General features: G+C 45.3%; 3 protein-coding genes across 3 annotated transcripts in view; 1 reads left to right on the top strand and 2 right to left on the bottom strand.

The window, feature by feature from the left end:
• Nucleotides 1-26731, bottom strand: part of LOC116474328 (gametogenetin-binding protein 2-like) — a 176338-nt gene that overhangs the window by 65105 nt on the left and 84502 nt on the right. The window lies entirely within an intron of this gene.
• PIGW (phosphatidylinositol glycan anchor biosynthesis class W) lies at nt 5311-9138 on the bottom strand. The gene is made up of 2 exons (XM_032163062.2): nt 8992-9138; nt 5311-7524 (listed from the first exon to the last, which is right to left on the bottom strand). The coding sequence occupies exon 2, from the start codon at nt 7514-7516 to the stop codon at nt 6002-6004; it is 1515 nt and encodes a 504-aa protein (XP_032018953.1). The 5' UTR covers nt 7517-7524; nt 8992-9138; the 3' UTR covers nt 5311-6001.
• The window catches only part of MYO19 (myosin XIX), a 40253-nt gene continuing 22877 nt past the window's right edge, over nt 9356-26731 (top strand). Inside the window, 6 exon segments of the mRNA XM_032163060.2 lie at nt 9356-9805; nt 10471-10622; nt 12204-12358; nt 16856-16994; nt 17358-17506; nt 19711-19824. Of these exon segments, the coding sequence (XP_032018951.1) occupies nt 12347-12358; nt 16856-16994; nt 17358-17506; nt 19711-19824 (414 nt within the window). The 5' untranslated portion in view covers nt 9356-9805; nt 10471-10622; nt 12204-12346.

The following is a 26731-nucleotide window of genomic DNA, read 5'->3' as shown; positions in this document are numbered from 1 at the left end:
TCTCGAAGGGGAACTCCTTCAGCGAGTCAAGCCCGTCTGATTCGGGGTGACTCAGGGCAGAGGCCCAGAGAGGACCTGGGCAGGTTGCAAGGAATCGAGATCAGAGGGGGCGGAAGGCAGTGAGAAAAGGGAGACGAGCATCGGGGGGTGAGAGAAAACTCAGGTCTGGCTCTTGGCCCTTGACGCCACTGAATTCGCGACCCACGGCGGGAAGAGGAGAAAAGGGCCCTGACACCGCGGCTCGCCAGGGGCCCGCTGCGTAGCTGCATCCCGATCCCGCTGAGGGGACCGCAAATAGTGAAGTGCTGACAGCTTGTGGTTGTTACACTGGAAGGAAATAGAAAACCGGACAGTGGTGTGTGTGTGCGTCTTGGCCAAAGGAACTTCTTGGGCTGGGTTAATGTGAACAGGTACTCCCTTGGGCGAAGTACTGGCACTGGCCGGCGGCCTTTCCCTCTGGCCGTCTCTGAGGAAGCAGAGCTGCTGTGAAGACAGTTCCTCTCGCCACCGTGTGCTCAGTTCTGACCTTGAAGGTTTTGGAGGTCTGTTGTTAAGATACTTAGCCTATGAAAGTCCTGGTGATCTGAAGGACAGATCAATTTACTGCTCTATTTCCTGGTAGAATAGGCTGGAGCTGTGATACCTTTAAAAAAAGTATTTTGGGTCGGGCATGGTGGCTCACGCCTGTAATCCCAGCACTTTGGAAGGCCGAGGTGGGTGGATCACCTGAGGTTAGGAGTTCGAGACCAGCCTGACCAATATGATGAAACCCCCGTGTCTACTAAAAATACAAAAATTAGCCGGGCTTGGTGGCATGCATCTGTAATCCCAGCTACTAGGGAGGCTGAGACAGGAGAATCACTTGAACCCAGGAGGCAGAGGTTGCAGTGAGCCCAGATCGCGCCATTGCACTACAGCCTGGGCAACAAGCGCGAAACTCCATCTCAAAACAAAACAAACAAACAAAGTATTTTGGTTATCACGTGGAGTCTGAGAGATTCACAACAAAAAACCCACAGTGCACCCTTAGCCATGTTGACTTAGTACATTGTGTGGTCATTGTTAGGGTCGGTGACATAATAAACGAAGAACCATTGTTCATTCCCGAAGGTGTGATTACCAGGCAAATATTTATGTCTTCTGGGCCGGGAGCCATGGCTCATGCCGGTAATCCCAGCACTTTGGGAGGCGAGGTGGGTGGATTACTTGAGGTCAGGAGTTCGAGACTGGCCTGATCAACATGGTGAAACCCAGTCTCTACTAAAAATACAAAATTAGCTGAGCGTGGTGGCGCACGCCTGTTATCCCAGCTACTCGGGAGGCTGAGACAAGAGAATCGCTTGAACCCAGGAGGCAGAGGTTACAATGATCCGAGATCGCGCTATTGCACTCCAGCCTGGGCAACAAGAGCGAAACTGCTTCTCAAAAAAAAAAAAAAAATTGTTTTATGTCTTCTGGCCATGTTAGCAGAATAGAAGAGTGTGAGCATTAGCTTGAATCTAATACGTATGTACGATGTTCATATACATAGCAAAATTTGGACATTTTTAGAGAATCTTGCGTTTTATGTAAAAAAACAAAACAAAACAAACAAACCAGGATGGGCACGGCGGCTCACACCTGTAATCCCAAGACTGGGAGGCCAAGGCGGGTGGATCACTTGAGGTCAGGAGTTCGAGACCAGCCTGGGCAACATGGAGAAACCTCTTCTCTACTAAAAATACAAAAATCAGCTGGGCGTGGTGGCGAGCACCTTTAATCCCAGCTACTCGGGAGGCTGAGGCAGAAGAATTGCTTGAACTGGGAGCCAAGATACTGTGGCCTTCAGTATCTAGAGGTGATCCTATAATGGTACATCAATTAATGTACCCACTTTAAACCTTTTTTTTTTTTTTTTTTTTGAGATGGAGTCTCGCTCTGTCACCCAGGCTGGAGTGCAGTGGCGCTATCTCAGCTCACTGCAAGCTCCGCCTCCCAGGTTCATGCCATTCTCCTGCCTCAGCCTCCCGAGTAGCTGGGACTACAGGCGCCCGCCACCATGCCCAGCTAATTTTTTGTATTTTTATTAGAGACGGGGTTTCACCGTGTTAGCCAGGATGGTCTTGATCTCCTGACCTCTTGATCCGCCCGCCTCCGCCTCCCAAAGTGCTGGGATTACAGGCCTGAGCCAACGCACCTGGCCTAAACCTTTTAGACTTCATTAGGATTCTGGTTGGTAAAGAACATTAAAAATGACAAGCTCATTATATAGGTGCTAATTTTAATTACTTTGACTACTGAACACACGCCAGGTACTAACAAAGAAGGGAGTATTCACCCTGGGGATTTAAATCTATGAAAAGGTATTAAAACACATATATAAAACATAATAAAATGAGATCCCAAAGGTCTCTTTCCATCTGAGCTTACTTTCCCTAATTTGGGTTTGTCTCTTAGGTCCACTGAGTATACTTAGTATCTTTGGACAAATAGGAATTCAATGAAAACGTATTCTTAAAGGCGAAAAAGGCAGATTTGCTAGGTAAGTTGCTGTTTCTCAAGGAGGTAGCCTGGGTGCTATAAATCCAATCCAATCTAATACAATACAGTACAATACAATACAATCGATACAATAAAATCAATATCCCAAGGAAAACGGTTAGAAAATTATTTCATGGCAAAATAATTTTTCGAAGTTTTCACTGTGCATCTTCCTGGTTTTAGAGTAGGCACTTATGTTTATTTTCACTATTGCTCTATTTTTAGCTGTAACCACTAGTACTGCAGCAAATATTTCTTGAGTATTATCCTATGTACTTTAAAATGAAAAGTATCTGCTTTTAGAGAGCAAACCTCTAATTGACGAAATATATAATTGCTACATTAAAAGACAGTTGTCTGTTGCCTGTTATTTCATTTTGATATTGGCATTGTGAAATGCAAGTTCGAAGGATTTGAAAGGCCAGGAAAGCAAAGGCAATCAACAGCAGAACACATTTTGCTGGTACCTAATGAAGAACAGCTGGAGGGACGGAGCGGTAATAAATTATCAGCAAAATACTATTCTTTTTCTTAGGTCCAAATGTGTGAGAAGCTAGTCACAAAATGCAGGCATAAATGAGATCTATCTGTTCTCCAGGCTACCTAGGTTTAAAAAAAATGAAAAGTACCAAGGTATTCCTTATAATTTCTTAGCTTCATAGACTATATTTAAACTCCTAGGGAGCAACATAAGGTTCTTGTATAATTTATATAAATACATTGGACATTTATGCTCAATAAAAATAAAACTGGTTGTCATCTTTGGAACACGAGCTATTGGGGCATGTGTAGTAGACATCCCCAGTTTATAATTGTGTAAAATTAAAATTAGCCAGGTGCGGTGGCTCGCGCCTGTAATCCCAGCACTTTGGGAGGCCGAGGCAGGCGGATCACGAGGTCAGGAGATCCAGACCATCCTGGCTAACACGGTGAAACCCCGTCTCTAATAAAAATACAAAAAATTAGCCGGGCGTGGTGGCGGGCACCTGTAGCCACAGCTACTCGGGAGGCAGAGGCAGGAGATCGCGCCACTGCACTCTAGCCTGGGCAACAGAGCAATACTGCATCTCAAAAAAAAATTAAAATTATGGGAGTGAGTCACTTTCTGAAGGGCATAGATAGGCTGAGGTCCTAGACAGATTATGTTCTTCTTACTCCTCACTTTGTTATCTTTCCCTCTCCCTTCTCTGCCCTAAAAAATTGATAGTTGCAAGGAAAATGATAGTTGATTAGAAGACCTTTTGTTGTTTCATTATAATAACCACATTGTTTTATGTGGTAAGACAATCTATGGCCACAGAATGTTATTTAAATCACCATAGTGACCTAAATCTGAGGAGCATCTGTGGATTGGGTTTTCTTTTTCACGAGCTGACACTGGGAAGTTCTGTTTTATCTGTCAAAAATAAACACACCTGGCCGGGCGCGGTGGCTCATGCCTATAATCCCAGCACTTTGGGAGACCAAGGCGGGTGGATCACTTGAGGTCAGGAGTTCAAGACAGGCCTGGCCAACATGGTGAAACCTCATCTCTACTAAAAATACAAAAATTAGCCGGGCAAAGTGGCACTTGCCTGTAATCCCAGCTCCTCCGGAGGCTGAGGCAGGAGAATCGCTCAAACCTGGGAGGCAGAGGTTGTAGTGAGCCAAGACTGTGCCACTGCACACCAGCCTGGGAGACAGAGCAAGACTCCATCTCAAAAAAAAAAAAAAAAAAAAAGACAGTAGAATATTAAATGTTATTCTAGGCCAGGATCACGACGCCTGTAATCCCAGCACTTTGGGAGGCTATAATGGGAGGATCACTTGAGGCCAGGAATTTGAGACCAGCCTGGGCAACCCCATCTCTATTTTTTAAAAATTTAAATTAAATTAAACCTTAATTTAGCCATAGTTTTATTAAATTACACTGGGTACTTGATGACTCTCATCTTTCTTATTGGTTCTCCTTTCCCTTAGCATGGTAGACGAGGATGTCTGATGTGGCCCCTGCCTGCCTCTCCAGCTTTCTGCCCGTGCTCTTCCTTTTTCTGTGTTCAGCCTTCTTTCAATTCCATTATGTGCTTGGTGCCCTCCCAACGTAGGACTTTTGCTGAGGGAGTCATCCATCTATAATGTTCTCTGCCATTTGCCCCCCAACACCCAGACACACAAGACTTTATAACTCCTCATCCTACTAATCAGCTCTAGCTCAAAAACATCTGTGGGGAAAACTTGACGCCTTACTAGGTCAGTTCTTGATTTGACACTCTTGACAACCTATGCTTTTTCTTCATAACTTAGCATTTCACAATAGATGTTTAATGTCTATTTCCTCCACTAGATTGCAAGCTCTGAGGTATCAGGAAATTTGTGCTGTGCTTCTTAAATCCCTAGTATAGGGTAGGCTAATAGATGAATTAATCCCAAAGCAAAACTTTGTCTCGTAATTATTATGTGTATAAACGTATATAATACAACATCCAATTCAGTCTTTTTTTTTGTAGACAGGGCCTCACTATATTTCCCAGGATGGTCTTGAACTCCTGGGCCCAAGTGATCCTCCCACCTCAGCCTCCCAAAGTGCTAGGATTACAGGCATGAGTCACCATGCCCAGTCTTCTGTCTGTTCTTTGGTGCATTTAACTGTCTGACTTCATAGTATATAAGTAATTATTTTATTTTTAAAATTTTTCTTTTTTTATCCACCCATCTGCACACTGGAGTATTTGATTTTAAACACTTGCTTCTTAGTCCTAGGTTTTATTCAAAAATTTAAATTGAGCAATAAACAAATATTGACAATCCACAGTTCACACTGAAATGTCAACATAAACATTTCATTTTATATTTATTGTAAAAGCAATATACAATAAAAATACAGAATAGCATAAGGTTACATTAAGATGGAAAGTAAAAATCTTCCTCCCCCTACCCCAACAGTCTTTCAATGTCATAACTATAAGGTTTCTTTAAAATACTACTTAATACATTCTAACAAGTCACAAGGCTTTGTTTCTTCTTGGTTTTGTTGTTGAGATACATTAAAATATTAAGCATTGGCGCAGTGTGGTGGCTCACACCCATAATCCCAGCACTTTGGGAGGCCAAGGTGGGTGTATCACTCGAGTTCAGGAGTTTGAAACCAGCCTGGCCAATATGGCAAAACCCTATCTCTACTAAAAATACAAAAATTAGCTGGGCATGGTGGTACACGCCTACAGTGCCAGCTACTCAGGAGACTGAGGCAGGAGAATTGCTTGAACCTGGGAGGTGGAGGTTGCAGTGAGCTGAGATGGCACCACTACACTCCAGCCTGGGCAACAGATGGAAACTCTGTCTCAAAAAAAAAAAAAAAAAATTAAGCATCACTACTGTTTAGAGGACTGAAACTATTTTATAATAAAATATGGTTAACACTGTTGCCAAAAGCACAATTTCTTTACAATTAATATTCCTCATTAAATATTGCCCAAATACTTATATATCCTACCCCTGCTGATCACCAAAATTGTATAGTCTTATCTTGCAAATATAGTACATATACAATTAAACAGTTGGAAAACATATAGAGAGTGACCACAAATAAGGCCCACACGGTACTGCTGTGTAATGTATCTACTATCAGGTTGATCAGGCCAGTTGTTATATTTGACAGCAAGAAAAATACTAACTGTTTTCTGTTTAGAGCTGTGATTAAACAAAGACTGGGTTCCATTCTTTCAGCTTCAGGGACTAGAGATTCTGAATGCTTTTTAGTTGTAACAGGTGACTGGATAAGTTTCCAAGAACATGGTACTAGAGCTCCTTTAATTAGAAATTTGGCAAAACTCAAAATTATATCACCCAGTAATAAACTACTAAGAAGGATCAGGCTAGAAGCAACTATCCAAATACAAAAGGCTAAATTTGCCATTCTTCGAGATACTGCTTCTACATTTACTTGAACTACGTAAAGAGATATGAAGAGGCTAATAGCTGCCAGTAAAAGAAAACAGGCTACTTTTATCAAGTCTTTGATATGTGATCGGTTCTTATGCACATATAACCCTGTTTGCACACCAGCCATGTGTATTGCCACATACCCCAGGGTAGAGATTATTCCTTCGCGGTTGGCGTTTAATATACCAACCCGTGTGCCACTACCATCAGTGCCATATAATATTAACCTCTTCAGTGAGGTAAAGTCAAGGGCTAGCTGGTATAGTACAGTAATGCTGAGGGCAATAATCCAAGACTTATTTAGGGGAAAAATAATCAAAAGCAGTGGTGTTATCAATTTCACAACTATTATAGTAAAGAAAAAGTTCCAGTGAACTCCATACTCAGTTAAATGTTCCTGATAGCCTATTGATTTTATAATGGCTAATCGTCCGATTCCTAGGAAGACTAGTGGCCAAACAGAGTACAACGAGTTTGTAAAGTAACGCAATTTGGACCCTTCCATATATTTTCTCCTCCTGACCTCTAGACAAACCATTGCAGACCCAAAAACAAAGCCACCTACTCCAAAATCCATTGCTCCTGTCCCATAGAGCTCAGTTTTGGCAAATCTTCTGGGAAAAAGTGGGAAGTCCACAGCCAAAATAGCAATAGCAGTAAATGCACTGGTAATTACACGGAAACAGGAGATGGCTGGAATGTATTCTGATTCTAGACTGATGTTCAAGAATTTTTCAAGGATTTTTAGGAAAGGCAGTCTGGCATAGCAGGTCCTCCTTCGGTATATTTGATACAACAGCCCTGCCCCAAAGATAATTACACCGAGGAGCTCAAGGAAGATAAATGAAGCCCAAATGGTCAAAGTGGCTACCATGGGAACTATTAGGACAACAAAGTCAACGAAGAATCTAGTTTTCCAGGTATGTGAAAAAGAACACAAGTACTGTGAGAAAATGATCAGGAACCCTCTGCACAGGATACAGAATGCAGGAAAGCACAATCCCTGGGTGATTTCCAGCACGGTGGTTCCATTGAGGTTACGGACAAAAGCTTCCTTCATCTGCTTTTGAGACATTTTTCTTCCTGTGAAAGAGCAAAAGAATGGATTTGTGAAAAGCAACATTCTTGTGTAATTAGCATACCTGGCTTAATTTTACTCTTATTACTAGATTTCGGAGCAGAACTTTGGGCCCTAATGAGTTCATCTAGGATTTGTGATTCTCCTTCCAAGGATTGTGGGAAGAAGCTTAACACTAATGTGTTCAGATAGAAATATCATACTAATAGTATGAAATTATTGGTTACAAAGCTTCAGCTATTCCCTATACAAGACAGACTCACAAAGAAAGTGAATTTGGGGCCGGGCACAGTGGCTCACACCTGTAATCCTAGCACTTTGGGAGGCCGAGGTGGGAGGATCACCTGAGGTCAGGAGTTCGAGACCAGCCTGGTCAACATGGTGAAACCCCGTCTCTACTAAAAATACAAAAATTAGCCAGGCGTGATGGCACCCGCCTGTAATCCCAGCTACTTGAGAGGCTGAGGCAGGAGAATCGCTTGAACGGGGGAAGCGGAGGTTGGAGTGAGCCATTGCACTCCAGCCTGGGCCACAGAGTGAGACTCCATCTCAAAAAAAAAAAGAAAAAGCAAAGGAAAAGAAAGCGAATTTGGGATATAAACTGTGAGAATGGCATGATAGGCAGATGGGAATTTCTATTATGGAGCACAGTACGTATCATGAAGATTCTTTGGTGAAAACTGAATAGACTTTACTAATGACTTTAAAGCAAATTCAAAGGCTAGGGGCCAAGTACATTTTGAAGTTGGGGGCCTTGGTTCCAATTCAGAGCCTCTCCAAACCTGCTGCCTCGGTACAAAACGTGACCCCTGCAGTGATTTCTGGATCCCCAGGCTGCTCCTTTCCTCATTTACAGACAGCTATGTTTTCAGGTTAGGATAGAAGTAGGTACAATGGGAGCGTTGAGAATGGATCTATAGCACATACTAGTGTTAGTTGCTCTTTTATTAAGGGTTGTAAAACACCTCTGAATGCCACACATCATTGAAAAACGGCATACTGGAAGAACACGTTTGTTGGTCAAACATGAACTTAGAGTTTCTCAGTGTACCATGAGCTGAATAAGTAAGTGAATGCATGCATGCATTATGGCCTGTCTGGAACCTGTGACAGTACCTCACAGTAACCAACTCAAATCAGTTGCCCATTAAAAATAAAAGTCCTAGCCGAGAGAAGTGGCTCATGCCTGCAATCCTAGCGCTTTGGGAGGAGAAAGGATCGCTTAAGGCCAGGAGTGAAAAAAAAAGAGAAATTAAAAATTAGCTGAGCGCGCCTGTAATCCCAGCCACTCGCCAAGCTGAGGCGGCAGGATCGCTTGAGGCCGGAGGTTGAAGGCAGCAGTGAGCCGAGATCGCGCCACTGCACTCCTACCTGGGCGACAAAGCGAGACTCCGTCTCTTAAAAAATGAACATAAAAATAAAAAGTCTTTTTCCTAACAGACACCCCACCTGGCCGCGCCCTGCCCGTATACCTCACGTGCTCCAAAAGGTGCCGGTGCACCCAGCAGTCTACGTGGGCAGGGCTGCCGGACTCCCGCTGCACCCGCCAAACCACGCGGGAACCAGCCGCTTCCGCCTCCCGCGCGGCACTTCCGGCCGACGCGGGCAGGTGGCACTTCCGAGTCGGCCGATTCCGCGCGTCTCCGCCCATCATGGCGCTCGTCCCCGTGTCCCGTGGGCTACCCACTCCTGTCTTTATGTCCTTTGGGCTGGTGCAGGCCAGATATTCTAGGGTTGCAGCCCTGAGACGAGCGCCTGGAGAGGAAACGGCGCACCACGCACCTCACACAGGCCCTCAGACCTCACGGCGAGGCCCTATCAGGGTAATGGGTCCGCCGGACCCGCACAAGACTCCGCCGTGGCGACCTCTAGTGAAAGACCCCCAGCCCTGGGGGCGCCCGAAGGCCCAGGAAACCGTGTTTCCGCGCTTCTTCCCCAGGACGTGGGAAGCTGCCGCTTTACCCTCATTTTACCCCAGGGTCGCAAAACATCTCACCGTAGATGGAGCCCGCAAGCCAGACCCGGCGTCCCGGCCAAGCCACGTGCGCCCCGCGCCACGAGTGCGCGCCCCGCCCCCGGGGAGGAGCCGGCCGACCCCCGGCCATTTAGCCAGTGCCGCAGCCGAAGGGGTGCAGTTCGGCGGTCCCAGGTTCCTCTCCTCACTGCTCGCTCCTGCCCCTCCTCTTTTCTCCCCTGCCCGTGTTCTTCCCGCCGCCTGACCTGGCCCGCTGCTTTCCAGTCTGGCCGGGCGGGGTCTTAAGCACGGCGGCTCGGGCCGTGGGACTGGTGAGTGTCAACCCGAGCCCATACCTGAAGCCCTTTAGACGCGGAAGGGTTTGGGAGGCCAGTTTGCCCCGCAGCGCTGAGGAAGAAGGAGGCGTCTCCACCTCCCCTTCCAAAGCGCCGTTTCCCTCCTTTTTCCCTTTTCCTTTTGACCCTCTTGTGTCTCACGAGGGGGTAGCCCAGCTCTTGGCTCTTGCTTGAAACAGAAGCCTTTCTTGATCACTCTCCACCTTTCCACCTGGCCGGCAGGGGGCGGCCTGGGTGAGGAGAGGGTCCTTGCTCCACTCTTCGCCCAGCTCAGGACCCCGGGAGGGGGCGGCTGGTCGCGGGAGGTGTCAGGGCAGCTGCGCCCTTGGCTGGGGTCACGTCCACCTTCCTGGGAAGGACATACTCTCCCCGTGCCAGGTGCTTCCGGAACGGCATCCCAGCCCTGGGTTTGCGGCACGACGCCCGCCAGGACCAGGAGTCCCCGGTTCCCGCCGGAAACCTGGGGGCGGAGCCAGCTGGACTCATGAGACCCTTGCCCAGCGCTTCTCAGCGTCTGCCCTCCCACTGTCCTCCATGCCCAGAAAGAAACTGAGTCTGAGAGGGAGGGACTGGTGATCAGGTTGCCACTTGCCTTGATTCGGTGTTCCATTTACTCATTACCGTCTCCCTTCTGCCCACAGTGGTCACACCCTTTCCAGAAATTCTTGGCTGGTAACCGCGAAACCGACTGGAGCAGGAGCTGGGAGAACTGAAGAAAACTGCTCTAATCTCACTGGACTCCAGCTGGAAGCTGATGCTGCATCGTAATAACATTTGCAGGGCGCTCTCACAGGTATCAGCCCCTTTAACGCTTCATTTAGCCCTGTGAGATCTGGATGTTATCACTCCGTTTTGTAAACGAGGAAACAGAGTGAGGCTTAGTTCTTGGGTTCTGTGCCAGGGGCCTTGGGTTTTGGATTCAAACCCCAAACCTGTTGTGCTGCCCCTCTGGACCTATTGCTTGAGATGAGTTCCCAGTTGAAAGAGTTTTGTTTTCTGGAGCCCTCTGCATGGCTGTCCCTTGGATGGGGTACAGTCAGTGTCCAGGGTCAGGATCTTCTAGGGCTGTAGCACCACACCTTTCGTGGTCCAGCACAGTCCTGATGCCTGTTTCCGCCTAAATTGTCCTTTTTCCAGCTTCTATGGAAGTCCCTATTCCTGGGTTCTTTTTTTTTTTTTTTTTGAGACGGAGTCTCGCTGTGTCGCCCAGGCTGGAGTGCAGTGGCGCGATCTCGGCTCACTGCAAGCTCCGCCTCCTGGGTTCACGCCATTCTCCTGCCTCAGCCTCTCCGAGTATCTGGGACTACAGGCGCCCGCCACCACGCCCGGCTAATTTTTTTTGTATTTTTAGTAGAGACGGGGTTTCACCGTGGTCTCGATCTCCTGACCTCGTGATCCGCCCGCCTCGGCCTCCCAAAGTGCTGGGATTACAAGCGTGAGCCACCGCGCCCGGCTATTCCTGGGTTCTTTAAAGACTTGATGTATTCAGAGCCTCAAGAAAGTCTCCACCAGGGTTAATCCATTGCAGGCACGCCTCACCCTCAGCCTCATCTCTCCTTGCTAGGGGTGGTACCAAGGCCTAGAAAATTCCAAGTCTGAGGGTCACTTAACCATTCTTCAAAGATTGGCTTAAGCCCAACCTCACAACACCCCACCTCCTAGATGGATTCAGCTCCCTGAAATCCTCACCTTCTTGAAGTTGACACTGGACTGTTCACCTGATTAGTGCTCCCAAATGGATCATCAACCCTTATTCGTAGTGCTAACAGTGTTTATCCTCTGAGTGAATACTCAGATTCGTACTTTGTGTGGTGCTGTCAAACCATGACCTCATTGACCTTCACAACCACTCCTTATGAGGCAGATTTAACTGTCCCCATTTTCAAGGTAAGAAGTTGAGGTAGGTGATGTGCCTGACCCAGGATCACACACCCAGTGAGTGGTTGAACTATGATATAAACTACCACACCACACTTTTCCTGGAGCAGCAAGAGATGACTCCAGCCTCTCTTCCCCACCAACGACTGGCTACACTGAAATAGGATATTTCTGTCTAGTGTAGAGGATAGGGCATAAGGCTTCTCTGTCTCCCCAGTGTCTTATTCCTCGTCCATGGCACACTGACCCAGAGGGTTTGCAGCCCCACCCCAACCCAAACGCTAACCCTGTAATAAAACTGGCCCAGGGAGCCTCTGAGGCTCTCACAAAAGTTTTCCTGTCTCCTAATTGGCAAGGGAAAGGACAGGCCCACTCTCTGCCCAGGCCTGCCTTGCATCTCATTTTGGTTGCTTCTGCTAGGTGGGAAGGAGTGAGTGAATCACCCCAGAAGAGCCCTCACCTGTGTGTGGTCCTTGTCTTCTCTCTCATGCCACAGGCTCTGGAGTGACTCATCTGAGATTCCTCCAGAACTGAGCCCTTTGTTGGAACCATACCCCAGCCCATGGTCCCATGACTAGGTGGATAGTACTCCTTGTACCTCCTGCAACCCGGAACCCTGACTGACCACTTTGAAGGAGGATGCTCCAGCAGGTAAAACCTCAACCTTAGATAACCCAGGCCCTCAAGCACCTGCAGCATCTTTTGCTAGCTCTAACCTGGAAGGAAGGGAAAGCCCCCTTAAAGGTCTTTCTTTTCTCTCCTCAAATTGTCTCTCCAGTGCCTTTTACTCATCATCAAGAAACTTCCTGATAGCCTAATTTGAATCTGTCTTGTGGTTTTTAGCTCCTTTCTTTGGGATAGGTAAGGTGGGATGGGTAAGGGAATCCTTAGGGCACTTTGGGGATTCTGCAGAAGTCCTGAGAGATGTCCCTGCCACCTGAATTGTTGAGGCACAGTAGAAGCCTGGGGCTTCCAAAAGGATGTATTCCTTGAAGCTAAGCCTTAAAGAACAAGAAAGAATTAGCCACTTGGAGAAGGAAAATAAGCACTCCAGGCAAAGAGGTCAGCCTGTGCAGAAATGTAGGAGACTATGAGGAAATATAGAAGGATTCTAATGAGTGGATCATGGGTTACATGATCCCCATGTCTCTGCTTCTCTGAAAAGGCTACTGTTGCCCCAGGCCTGTAGGATTCCAAATCACGCTTTATAGTGGAGCTCTATCTCATAACCATATCATCCTTCATATGTAGCTCTTGGTCCTGAGAGAGTGCCAGTACTTATTTGCTGACTTTTTATTTTACCAAGTGTTGCCAGGTACTGGGCTGAGGCAGATGTTGAGGGTGGTGCTTGCCCTCAAGGAGCTCAGAGTCTAGTGGAGTCTTGGGTAGGTAAGTGCCTGAACTCAGCAAGGTAGCAGCCAGGTATGGGGCCTGCCAGCCTTAAAGGAGCCATAGTAGACACCGCAGCTTGACCTTCCAGCCATATGGCTCCTGGAACAGGTTTGAAGGTAAGAAGTGGGCAAAACAGTTGACTGCTCTGGGCTTTTTTTTTTTTTTTTTGAGATGGAGTCTTGCTCTATCACCCAGGCTGGAATGCAGTGGCGCGATCTTGGCTCACTGCAAGCTCTGCCTCCCAGGTTCATGCCATTCTCCTGCCTCAGCCTCCCGAGTGGCTGGGACTACAGGCACCCGCCACCATGCCCGGCTAGTTGTTTGTATTTTTTTAGTAGAGACGGGGTTTCACCATGTTAGCCAGGATGGTCTCGATCTCCTGACCTCGTGATCCACCTGCCTCAGCCTCCCAAAGTGCTGGGATTACAGGCGTGAGCCACCGCGCCTGGCCTGCTCTGGGCTTTTTTATTGCTTATTTTTAACTTTTTTTTTCTCTTATTAAAAAAAAGTATATCAATACAATGGAATAAAGCAAGTTACACAAAAATATAATACTTTTCAATATTTTTAAAATATGTATTTGGGAAAAGAAGTATGATATTCTCTAAAATACTGGTTATTTCTGGGTAGTATGATTATGGATTTTTATGCTCCTTTTGCTTATCTCTATTTTCCTTTTTTTTTTTTTTTTTTTTTTTTTTTTTGAGACGGAGTCTCACTCTCACCCAGGCTGGATTGTAGTGGCGTGATCTTGGCTCACTGCAACCTCCGCCTCCCAGGTTCATGCCATTCTCCTGCCTCAGCCTCCCAAGTAGTTGGGACTACAGGCGCCAGCCACCACGCCTGGCTAATTTTTTGTATTTTTTAGTAGAGATGGGGTTTCACCATGTTAGCCAGGATGGTCTCGATCTCCTGACCTTGTGATCCACCCACCTCGGCCTCCCAAAGTGCTGGGACTACAGGCGTGAGCCACCGCAGCCGGCCTCCAGTTTTTTAAAAATAATTTTTATTTATTTATTTATTTTTATTTTAGAGATGGAGTCTCACTCTGTTGACAAGGCTGGTCTCAAACTCCTGACCTCAGGTGATCCGTCTGCCTTGGCCTCCCAAAGTGCTTTTACAGGCGTGAGCCACAGCACCCAGCCGTGAGACCCTGTCTCTTAAGTAAATAAATAAATAAATAAGGCCAGGCACGGTGGCTCATGCGTGTAATCCCAATACTTTGGGAGGTCGAGGCAGGCAGATCACCTGAGGCCAGGAGTTCGAGACCAGTCTGGCCAACATGGCAAAACCCCATTTCTACTAAAAATACAAAAATTAGCCAGGTATGGTGGTGCATGCCTGTGATCCCAGTTACTTGGGTGGCTGAGGCATGAGAATCACTTGAACCTGGGAGACAGAGGTTGCAGTGAGCCGAGATTGTGCCACTGCACTCCAGCCTGGGCGATAGAGCGAGACTCCATCTCAAAAAAAAAAAAAAAAAAATACAAAAGCCACTTGTAGAAGAAGAATAGCTAACCCTTTTTTGGCAGATTCCAGATGGCCTTTCTAAATCCTTCATGTGTTTATGTGCTTGTGAGTATCTGTGAGGTAGGTACCATTATCCCATTTTACGGAAAAGAACTTTAAAGAATTTTTTAGAGACAGGGTCTCACTTTGTCGCCCAGTGCAGTGATATCACCATAGCTCACTGCAGCCTCAACCTCCTGGGCTGAAGCAACCGTCCTGCCTCTAGAATAGCTGGGGTTACAGGCACATACCATAACGCCCAGCTAATTTTTAAATATTTTTTATAGAGACAGGGTCACCTTGGTCTCCCTAAGTGCTGGGATTACAGGCTTGAGCCACTATGGCCAGCTGGAAATTTTTCTATTTTTATTTTTTACTTTAGAGACAAGGTGTTGCTCTGTTGGCCAGGCTAGAGTGCAGTGGTACGATCATAACTCATTGCAGCCTCGAACTTTTAGGCCCAAGTGGTTCTTCTACCTCAGCCTCCCAAGTAGCTGGGATTACAGGGACCAGATTAGGAGAATTGAGGCACAAAGAGATTAAGAAATTAACATAGAGGTAGAATCAGGATTCAAAGCCAGACAACTAACTTTCAAGTCCAGGTACTTCATCACTATACTCAGATGCCTCTCTGGTTGGATCAGAACTCTTCATAAATTGTGTCTGTGTTTGTGAGTGGTTTGTGTGGTGGTGTTTCTTTTTTTCCCTTCATAAAAGCAGAGGGATATGCATAGATATAGCTGTGCTCTGACCTCAGCAGTTACTCTGGAGGCCAAGAGCCTACCTTGTGCATTATAGTGGGCCCAAAGTTCAGAGAACAGGCAACGGTTTTGGAAGAAATGCATTACTGGGCCTCTTGGAGGAAACTTGCCACCATGGCTTATTTCTATGAGAGGTTTGAAATTTTAGGCTCACCATTCTTATTGGAAATTCACCTGTTGTATCACAGACCTCTTCCTTCAAAAGCACATTTCAGCAAGATACCTGTCTTCAACCCCCACTCTATATTTCCTGCATCCCCAAAGGAGACAGTAGGAGAAATGGGACCATGGGAGGAAGTGGAGGGATGATACATGTGGAAAGGGTTGACCTCAAGGATGGGCAAAGGAAGATAGGTGACTCATGCCTCTAGTCCCAATTACTTGGGAAGCTGAGGCAGAAGGATCACTTGAGCTCAGGAGTTGGAGGCTGCAGTGAGCTATGATCACGCCACTGCACTGCAGCCCGGTTAGCAGAGCAAGACTCCATCTCTTAAAAAAGAAAGGAAAAAAAAAAAAAGATAGGCAAGGGAGAAGGAGAAAGGACCTGTTCCCTTGGTGCCTATTCTTGACCTCAGACAGCCTTCTGAGCCAGGCTTTCCCTCAAGCAGACTCCGGCCAAGGGAACCAATTCATTAGCCAGCCTAAATTTAAGCCACAAAAGGAAGGTGATGAAGACATGGGGCTACCTCTCTCGGAAGGTACAGCTGTTTTACATCAAAAGCTGAACTGTCTCTTCCCAAAAAGGCCTAACCCATGGTTCTTTTCCTCTGCAACGTTCCTATAGCCTTATTTCTAATAAGGCTAGTAGCCTGGAAGTGCTACTTCCAAGTGGCTGGAGCTCTTGGCAGAAGAGATAGCATTTGTTAAGTACGTGCTGTATGCCAGGCACTGACTAAATGCTTTGTATATCTCTTCTTGCTTTTCTTCCCAATAACCCTGTCAGTTAAGTTTATTTTCCTTTATTTATGAATAAAGAAACTGACTCAAAGAGGGTAACTTACCCAGGCTCACAGGGCTAGTAAGAGGCAGAACTGAAATTTGAACCCAACCAGACTATGATACCAGAATCTCCTTCTACTATACAGGTTCCCACCCTTCTGTAGCTGCCAGCTGTTCTGAGTACCAGCTGTCATGGCCTTCATGTTCTTTGGTTTTTTGGTTTTCTTTTTTTTTTTTTGAGATGGAGTCTTGCTCTGTCGCCCAGGCTGGAGTGCAGTAGCACAATCTCGGCTCACTGCAAGCGCCGCCACCCAGGTTCACGCCATTCTCCTGCCTCAGCCTTCCAGGTAGCTGGGACTACAGGCGCCCGCCACCACGCCCGGCTAATTTTTTGTGTTTTTTTTTAGTAGAGACGGGGTTTCACCGTGTTAGCCAGGATGGTCTCGATCTCCTGACCTTGTGACCCACCCGCCTCGGCCTCCCAGCGTGCTGGGATTATAGGCGTGAGCCACCACACCTGGCCTCACCTTCATGTTATCTTTTCCAGGTCAATGGCCACAATCCGGGGTCTGATAGCCAAGCCAGGGAGTACCTCAGAGAAGACCTGCAGGAGTTCCTGGGTGGGGAGGTCCTGCTGTACAAGCTGGATGACCTCACCAGAGTGAATCCTGTGACACTAGAGACAGGTATGGGCCTCCCATTCCTCAAGAGTACCATCTCCAGGAGGTTGGAGGTGTGAGGAGAGTAGTCAGCACAGCTTCTCTAGATCAGACGGAGGTCGGCAAGACTCCTGATCTGGAGCCAGGTGGGCTGTCCAGACCTCCGCCCGAGGGAGCATGACAGCTGCACCTGGGCTCCCCAGGGCATGCTTTGCTTCAGATTTGGAGCTCGTCTTAATTAGATCTTGTATCTGTTCTTCAGGGAGCTGCTGGGATTTAATGATTCTTGGCTAATTGCAGAAAAAGGGCTGTTACTTAAGTAGATGTGTGTCTGTATGTGGGGTTTGACTATATTTGAGCCCGAGTTTGCTAAAGGCATTTCTGCCTCAGTCCTGAGGTGCCTGCAGGCCCGGTACATGGCAGACACATTCTACACCAATGCTGGCTGCACCCTGGTAGCCTTGAACCCCTTCAAGCCTGTTCCTCAGCTCTACTCGCCCGAGCTAATGAGAGAGTACCATGCTGCGCCTCAGCCCCAGGTAAGGCTCTGCCGCTGCCTGTGGCCTCAGGGCTCCTCTACCTCCCGCTAAACCTCTTTGCAGTTACCCCTGTCCTTATTCATCTATTCACCAGCCATGTGGTCATTCAGAGTCTGCTAGTGTCATGGCCTGCTCAACAAGAGCTGGAAGAATTTTGAACTGTAAAGAACTGACTACAGGACAGAAGGTGCAAAGTGGGGAATAAATAAATATTTGTTTAACTGAGTTTGGAACCTAAAATAGAGACATAAGAGAAAGGATTTTTTTTTTCTTGTTTGCGGTTTTATTAACAGGAAAGGATTTATAAAAGTATTATATATTCGTGTATTTAGCAAACTACCTTTTTATTTTTTTATTATTTATTTATTTATTTTGAGACGGAGTTTCACTCTTATTGCCCAGGCTGGAGTGCAATGGTGTGATCTGGGCTCACTGCAACCTCCACCTCCTGAGTTCAAGCAATTCTCCTGCTTCAGCCTCCTGAGTAGCTGGGATTACATATGCCACCACACCTGGCTAATTTTGTATTTTTAGTAGAGATGGGGTTTCTCCATATTGGTCAGGCTGGTCTCGAACTCCTGACATAAGGTGATCCACCCACCTCGGCCTCCCAAAGTGCTGGAATTACAGGTGTGAGCCACCGCACCTGGCCCTATTTATTTTGAGACTGAGTCTCTCCCTGTCACCCAGGCTGGAGCGCAGTAGTGCGATCTTGACTCACTGCAACCTCCGCCTCCAGGGTTCAAGTGATTCTTGTGCCTCAGCCTCCCGAGTAGCTGGGACTACAGGTGCCCACCACCATGCCTGGCTAATTTTTGCATTTTTAGTAGAGATGGGGTTTCACCATGTTGGCCACGCTGGTCTCGAACTCCTGACCTCAAGTGATCCACCCGCCGTAGCCTCCCAAAGTGCTGAGATTATAGAGATGAGCCACTGAGTCCAGCAAAACTACCTTTTTAGAAAAGAATGAAATTATACACGATAAGGATTGCCCTGGAAAATTCAGCGTATGTTTATCTCTACTGAGGAAAGTAACTTATTCTTTTACTGAGAAAAGGATAAGTTATTTGGGGTGGGGTGGTGGAGGTACAGACAGATAATGAGCTTGTTGGTGTAAAAGTGCATGATGCATTCAGGGAGAGGTGAGAGAAAACTTGCTGGCAGGAGAGAGGCCTTGGGGGCAAGAGGGAGTAGATGAGAGCAGGAAGACGAGAAAGCCAGGGTTGTTTGTGAAGAGTCTGAAGCACCATAGCAGGCAGAGAGAATCTACAGAGCATCTTCATCCAGGTAGAGGTGGAACTGGGAATAGAACCCACTAGACGAATAATTACTCTGGGAGTTGGATTCAAGAAGGTGAGGCAGGAGGCAGAGACAACAGTTGGAGGCTTTGTATCCCTCCAGGTGATAGGTGGCTGGGACAAGGGCAGGTGTAGAGAGGAGTGGCTCTGATGCCATATGGAACAGTTGCCTTCTCCCTCAGCAAGCTATGGGTAAGTGATCACTGCTGGCTGGGTTAGCTAGGCATTGTAGAGATGGCGTGGACCTCCAGAAGTTCGTGCATGATGAGGTATCCAGTTGGAATCCAGGGGAAGTCTGTCCTGAGAGCCCTGTCTGCTGTCTGCCCTGCCTCCTGAAAAGTAAAAGCCAAGTCGTAGTCCCCTATGTTTCCTCAGCATCCAGCTTGATTGATGCCTAGTACATTGAAGACAGTTAATAGTTGTTGAAGAAAAGGAGAACAGTGGCTTTGGAATTTAAATCACGTGGATATACTTACTTGCTGAGTGGCCTTGAAAGGTTATTTAACTCCTCTGAACCTCACATTCCTCATCTGTTAAATAGGGTTATATTTCCAATTAGTGGACAGACTTCTTAGTATTTTCTAAGAATTTAGCAAATTGCAAATTATAGTAATATGAAGTAATAGGCAGAAGGATAAGACAAAGCAAGATAAGATGGGAGTATAAAGGGTTAATGTCATAAACTGGTCAAGGCTAGCACTGCTTCTAGGCTGAGAGAAGACGAGTAGGTAAAGCCAACATAGGGGTCCTAAAGTTGGGCCTAACACTGTGACATCCAGAAAATTTTTCTGGAGGAAGCGTCCCACCACTGCTATTGGCAGCCTCCCCATCTCAGTCATCATTGGCTCAGTCATCATTGAAAAACAGGCATTCCCTCACATGACCTTTCATTCCTTGATGTTCCAGAAACTGAAGCCCCATGTGTTCACTGTGGGTGAACAGACCTACAGGAATGTCAAGAGCCTGATTGAACCAGTCAACCAGTCTATTGTTGTCAGTGGAGAGAGTGGTGCTGGAAAGGTAGGAAGACGTCTTTCCCATCTTGTCAACTCACGACTGGCTGGGTGGACAGGGAGGCAGGGGTCATTCCTTGGCCTTCCTTGTGGAGTTGTTTGCTTCCTAATCATTCCCAGATAGGCTGGCTGAGGCTGGGGTTGGTGCACAATGGTGGGCTAGCACTGAGCTGGAAGTCAAGAGACAGGATTCCAGTCCAGGCTCTACTGCTAGCTCTGCCATCACCCTAGGTGAAATAGGAATGAAGCTTCCTTTCTAAGCCTTATTTTCTCATTGAAAGTCTCTGGGGACAAAAGTCAGCTGCTGGGGATTCCAGCATAGTGGTTAAGAACACATCAGAAAAGTACTTAGCTTCTGCAAAGCTCTCAGTTCTTCCACTTGTAAAATGGAAGGGAAGGGAGGACCAACACCTGACTCATAGGACTTCTGTGAGAGTTAAATGAGTCACTGTACATATGGCACCTGGTGGCATGCTTTGCATGTGGCAGTGCTCCTCCAAAGTAGTTGGGGTTCTTGTGGGAAAGAGTTTATTGGAGTAGACCACCTGAACCCTCTGGGTTGCCCATGGTGGCAAGGGCAGTATATTGGGCCAGGTGTTGGGGAGGACAGAGGCTCCTGGTATGGCCACGTGGCCTTCTGGGTAGCAAAACCACAACAGGTGAGACAGGATGTTGCATACAGATGAGTGGGGAGTTGCACAGCTGGTCAAAGGAGACTATTGGCCAAGGCCTTGCCACCTTCTTGACAAGCCTCACCCAGCTGCCTCGCCCTTTCCACAACACTTTTACCTTCATGAGGAACTCTTTGGACTATAAACTCCTCCTGCCTTCACTCACATATGAGAATTGCTGAACACTGAGAACTTGCCAGGTTCTAGGCTTCTGGCTGGGCACTGAGGGGTGGCAGGGGGAGGAACAGAGATGAAAAATGCAACATGTAGCTTTCAGGGAGCACTTAGTCTGCTGAGAGAGACAGACAAGAAAACAAAGACAGTAAGTTGCAGGGATGAGGGCTTGGATTTGGGTTAGGAGGGGATCTGTAGGAGCTATATCAAGGTGGCTAGTGAAGTGGCTTATGTCCAGCTTCTCAACGAAGCCTCGTCCCCAGAATTGCTCTGGGGAACTGAAGCTGAACCTGGCCCAAGACTCATCCAACCAGAGAGCTTGGTAACCCTTTATTGAGCAGCCACTATAGCCCTGGGCTGGGCCTGGTATATTTTCAAAAATTTATTTTTAATAAATAGTAATGTAGTTACATAGTTCAAAAAATCAAGCAATACTACAAGGCTTATAAAGAAAAACAGCAAACCTGCTCCTTATCTTTCAACCTTGTTCCCTCTCTCCAGATGCAGTTACTTGCACATCTTTTATCAGTTTATTTGGGTGTTTACATCTATATTTTTAAACTACTGCTTATATTATTACTGACTTTTTGGTTTTGGACCTTATCTGTTCACTTCCTACTTTGATGAGGATTTAACCCTTATTTCCCTGCCCTCAAAATACATACTCTGTATATAATTATTTCATAATTTCTAATTAAGTTAATAAGCAGTATTTACATGATTATGGTCATGTGTATATTCACAGCAGAGCCATATAATATACTATATATTCTTGCATAATTTTTATTTTCCCTCTGTTTTCCCTGTTTAGTTTAATAGTGGTGTACAAAAACTAAACCAGAGAAAAAGTGGGGCAAGTGAAATAAATAACAAATAATTGCCCCATTTTTTCACTCGTTTAGTTTTTATATACCATTATTAACTCATTACCAGACTTGTCACCAAATCTGGAAAACATCTGTCAAACTGGCAAGCAAATCAGTTTCTTTCATTGGAGATACCCTTCCTAGAGCTCTCAGACCACATCTTTTCTTCCGTCTGGATTGGTGGCTACTGAGGGCTGCTGCCACACGACTGTTGCATGGAAGCTTCTTTGCCTCTGCACATCCCCAGATGCCCATCTGTCCTAGGATAAATCCCCCATGGCAGGAGCCCATAGCGTTCTCTTTATTTCGTTTTTGTTTTTTGTTTTTTTTTGAGACAGGGTTTCTGTCGCCCAGGCTGGAGTGCAGTGGCACAATCTCAGCCCACTGCAACCTCTGCCTCCCCGGTTCTAATAATTCTCATGCCTCAGCCTCCCGAGTAGCTGGGATTACAGATGCATACCACCACACCCAGCTAAGTTTTTTTTTTTTTTTTTTTGAGACAGAGTCTCACTCCATTGCCCAGGCTGGAGTGCAGTGGTGCGATCTCGGCTCACTACAACTTCTGCCTTCTGGGTTCACACCATTCTCCTGGGAGTAGCTGGGACTACAGGTGCCCGCCACCATGCCTGGCTAATTTTTTGTATTTTTAGTAGAGACGGGTTTCACCGTGTTAGCCAGGATGGTCTCGATCTCCTGACCTCGTGATCCACTAGCCTTGGCCTCCCGAAGTGCTGGGATTACAGGCATGAGCCACCATGCCCAGCCAAACTAATTTTTATATTTTAGTAGAGCGGGGTTTTGCCGTGTTGGCCAGGCTGGTCTTGAACTCCTGGCCTCAAGTGATCTTCCCACGTCGGCCTCCCAAAATGCTAGGTTTACAGGCATGAGCCACCACGCCTAGTCTCCATGGCTTTCTTTTTCTTCATTTACTGCCTTGTTTTGTTTTTATGAACCATATTCTTTTTTTTTTTTTTTTTGAGACCAAGTCTCGCACTGTCGCCTAGGCTGGAGTGCAGTGGTGTGATCTCGGCTCACTGCAACCTCCGCCTCCTGGATTCAAGCAGTTCTCTGCCTCAGCCTCCTCCCGAGTAGCTGGGATTACAGGTGCCTGCCATCATGCCCAGCTAATTTTTGTATTTTTAGTAGAGACGGGGTTTCACTATCTTGGCCAGGCTGGTCTTGAACTCCTGACTTCGTGATCCACCCGCCTCGGCCTCCCAAAGTTCTGGGATTACAGGCGTGAGCCACCACGCCCGGCCAAACCATATTCTTCAGTAGTTTCTTGAACAAGATACATGGAGGGCAAATTGTTGCATATCTGAAAATGTCTATTCTGCCTCAAATCTGATTGATATTTTGGCTGGGTTTTATAATTCCAGGTTAGAAATAATTTTCTTTCTGAATATAGAGACTTTTTTTTCTTTTTTCTTTTCTTTTTTTTTTTTGAGACAGAGTCTTGCTCTGTTGCCAGGCTGGAGTGCAGTGGCACAATCTTGGCTTACTGCAACCTCCGCCTCCCGGGTTCAAGCAATTCTCCTGCCTCAGCCTCCCGAGTAGCTGGAACTACAGGCAAGCACCACCACACCCAGCTAATTTTTGTATTTTTAGTAGAGATGAGGTTTCACCATGTTGGTCAGGATGATGTCGATCTCTTGACCTCGTGATCCGCCCACTCCGGCCTCCCAAAGTGCTGGGATTACAGGCATGAGCCACTGTGCCTGGCCGAGGTTTTATTTTCATATATTGCTGTTGAGAGTCCCAGTCCATAATGGTGATTTTTTTTTTTTTCCCCCAAAGCTTTTAGGTATTAAAATTCACAGTGCTGTGTTGTGGTATAGCCTTTCTTCACTTATTATGCTGGGTACTTTGTGTGGGTCTTTTTAACTTGGAAACTCATGTCCTTTTGTTCAGGAGAGTATTTTTGCATTATATCTAATAATTTCCTCCCCTGTTTTCTCCTTCTGGAACTTCTGTGAGGAAATTTGGTTAGTTGTGTAATATTCATATTTTTCTCACCTATCTTCCTTTCTCTATTTTTTTAATCTTCTGAGAGATATTCTTTTCTTTACCTTCCAATTCTTTGGAATTTTGAATATTTGTTAAAAATTTTAATTCTACATTCTAGTTTTTTTCTAACATTTATGATATTTGTCATTTCACATAAAAGAGACGTATGAAATAATGATCCTTAAGTGTCTGTTCATATTTGAAAATAAGGCATTAAACAACTGATTAGAATCTGTGTTTATGTACAAGATTGTCAACCAATGGGGCCTCACTGTAAGTAGCTTTTTAAACTTGTGGGACCCTGAACGGCCATAACTTTTCTCGTGAGCTTATTGGTGTCTCCAGAAAAGATTCCTCCAATCTTTCAGCAGAGAGGTGGAAACTATAAAGAATCAAATGGAGATGATAAAAAATTTAAAACATGATAAATCTTTGGGCATATCAACAGACCAGACATGCAAAAGAATGTATTAGTGAACTTGACAGTTGGTGAATAGAAATTATCCAAATTGAAAAACAAAGAGAAAATTGCATCCAAGAACTGTAGTACAGTATCAAATGGTCTGCCACTGAACAATGCAGAGGTTAGGGGCACCAACTCCCCACGCAATTGAAAATCTGCGTATAATTTAACTGCTAATCAGCAGTTAATCAACTACTGTTGACTGGAAACCTTACAAATAACATAACAGTACGTATTTTGTATGTTATATGTCTTATATACTGTATTCTTACAATAAAGCTAGAGAAACGAAATTAAGAAAGTCATAAGGAAGAAGTATATTTACTACTTAAGTGAAAGTGTATCCTCATAAAGGTCTTCATCACCGTCATCTTCACTTTGAGTAGGCTAAGGAGGAAGAGGACAGTCTTGCTTGGTCTTGCTGTCTCAGAGGTGGCAGAGGTAGTGGAAGCATAATAGAAGGGGAGGCAGGAGAGATTTATTGAAAAAACCCACATATAAGTGGACCCATGCAGTTAAAACACGTGTTGTTCAAGGGTCAACTGTACTTGTAATTGGTGTCCTGGGAGTAGAGAGAGGACATGGGTCAAAAGTAATACTTTTACAAAATTAACCAAAGATGGCAAGCACAGATCCAAGAAGCTCAAAAAATACCAAGTAGAATGAATACAAAGAAAACACATCTAGGCACATTATGGTCAAAGTGCTGAAAACTAAATATAGGAAAAAAATCTTAAGGACCAGGTGCAGTAGTTCACGCCTGTAATCCCAGCACTTTGGGAGGCTGAGGCAGGTGGATCATTTGAGGTCAGGAGTTTGAGACCAGTCTGGGTAACATGGTGAAATCCCGTCTCTATTAAAAATACAAAAAATTAGCCAGGCATGGTGGTAGGTGCCTGAAATCCCAGCTACTTGGGAGCTGAGGTGGGAGAATTGCTTGAACCCAGGAGGAGGAAGTTGTAGTGAGCCAAGATCATGACAGAGTGAAACTCTGTCTCAAAGAAAAGGCAAAAAAAAAATCTTAAAGGAAGCCAGGAAAATAAATATTACATAAAAACGAACAACAATAAGAATGACAATAGGAATCTTGACAAAAACTGCAAGCCCACAGATAAAAGTGACACCTTTAAAGTGCTGAAAGAAAAAAAATCTGTCAACTTAGAATTCTGTTATCAGCAAAAATCTTTTTCAACAATGAAAGTGAAATAAAGACTTTTTAAGACAAATAGAAGTTGAGGGAATTCATTGCCTACAGACTTGCACTGCAAGAAGTGATAAATTTTTTAGTCCAAAAGAATATGAAAACCAGATAAATATTTGGATCTACACAAAGGGGTAAGTTTCAGCATCACAGATGTAAAATCTTTTCTTTTTTTGTCTCTTTAGAAGATAATCACTATAAGGCAAAAATGGTAACAATGCTTATATGATAGAATGGAATCATTAAAATGCTGAATTTAATCAAAGGCAATAAGAAAAAAGGGAACTAAGATCACGTGGAACAATTTAAAAAATAACAGATGGTAGATTTAAACCCAGTGACAATTACGATAAATGTAAGTGGTCTCCTTGCGGATAAGTTCAAACTAAATGGATGGAAAAAATATAACATCCTAACACTCATAAAGGAAAGCTGAAGTGGCTACATTAATATGGAACAAATATTTTAGAACAAGCAATGTTGCTAAGGATGAGACATTTCATAATGATAAATGGGTGAATTCATCAAGAAAACAGGTCTAAACAGGTGTGTACCTAATTAGTTTCAAAATACATGAAGTAAAATCTGCTGTCATTGAAAGGAAAAATACATAAAATCAAAACTACATTTTGAGGCCAGGCACGATGGTTCATACCTATAATCCTAGCACTTTGGGAGGCCAAGGCTGATGGATTGCTTAAGTTCAAGACAAGCCTGGGAAATGTGGGGAAAACCCATCTCTACAAAAAAATCCAAAAATTACCCAAGCGTGGTGGCTTGTGCCTGTAGTCCCAGTTTACTCACACAGAGCAAGCAAGACTGTCTAAAAACAAAAAACAAAAAGATTAAAATGATACAACTATGTTCCTTGAGCTGAATAGAATTGAACTAGAAGTAAATAACAAAGACTCCTAGAAAATCCTAAAACATTGGGAAATTAAACAACACACTTCTAAATATCCAATGGGTCAAAAACAAAATCACAATGATACTATAAAGAAAAAAAGTTATCTATCTATCTATCTATCTGTCTATCTATCTCACTATGCCTGGGTTTAAATCTACCATCTTATTTTTTAAATTGTTCCATGTGATCTTAGTTCCTTTTTTATTTTTATTTTTATTTATTTATTTATTTTTTTTTTTTTTTGAGACCAAGTCTCGCTCTGTCACCCAGGCTGGAGTGCAGTGGCGCGATCTCGGCTCACTGCAAGCTCCGCCTCCCGGGTTCACACCATTCTCCTGCCTCAGCCTCTCCGAGTAGCTGGGACTACAGGCGCCCGCCACCACGCCTGGCTAATTTTTTTGTATTTTTAGTAGAGACGGGGTTTCACCGTGGTCTCGATCTCCTGACCTCGTGATCCGTCCACCTCGGCCTCCCAAAGTGCTGGGATTACAAGCGTGAGCCACCGCGCCCGGCCCATTCCTTTTTTTATTGCCTTTGATTAAATTCAGCATTTTAATGATGCCATGCTATCATATAAGCATTGTTACCATTTTTGCCTTAGTGATTATCTTCTAAGGAGACATAT

This window comes from Hylobates moloch, unplaced genomic scaffold (genome assembly GCF_009828535.3).
Source record: "Hylobates moloch isolate HMO894 unplaced genomic scaffold, HMol_V3 SCAFFOLD_10, whole genome shotgun sequence".
NCBI lineage: Eukaryota > Metazoa > Chordata > Mammalia > Primates > Hylobatidae > Hylobates > Hylobates moloch.
Note: the sequence above shows the minus strand (reverse complement) of the source record. Positions and strands in the feature narration are given on the sequence as shown.

Excerpts from the sequence above, each read along its gene's own strand:
- PIGW (XM_032163062.2), bottom strand. The coding sequence starts at position 7,516 with ATGTCTCAAAAGCAGATGAAGGAAGCTTTTGTCCGTAACCTCAATGGA.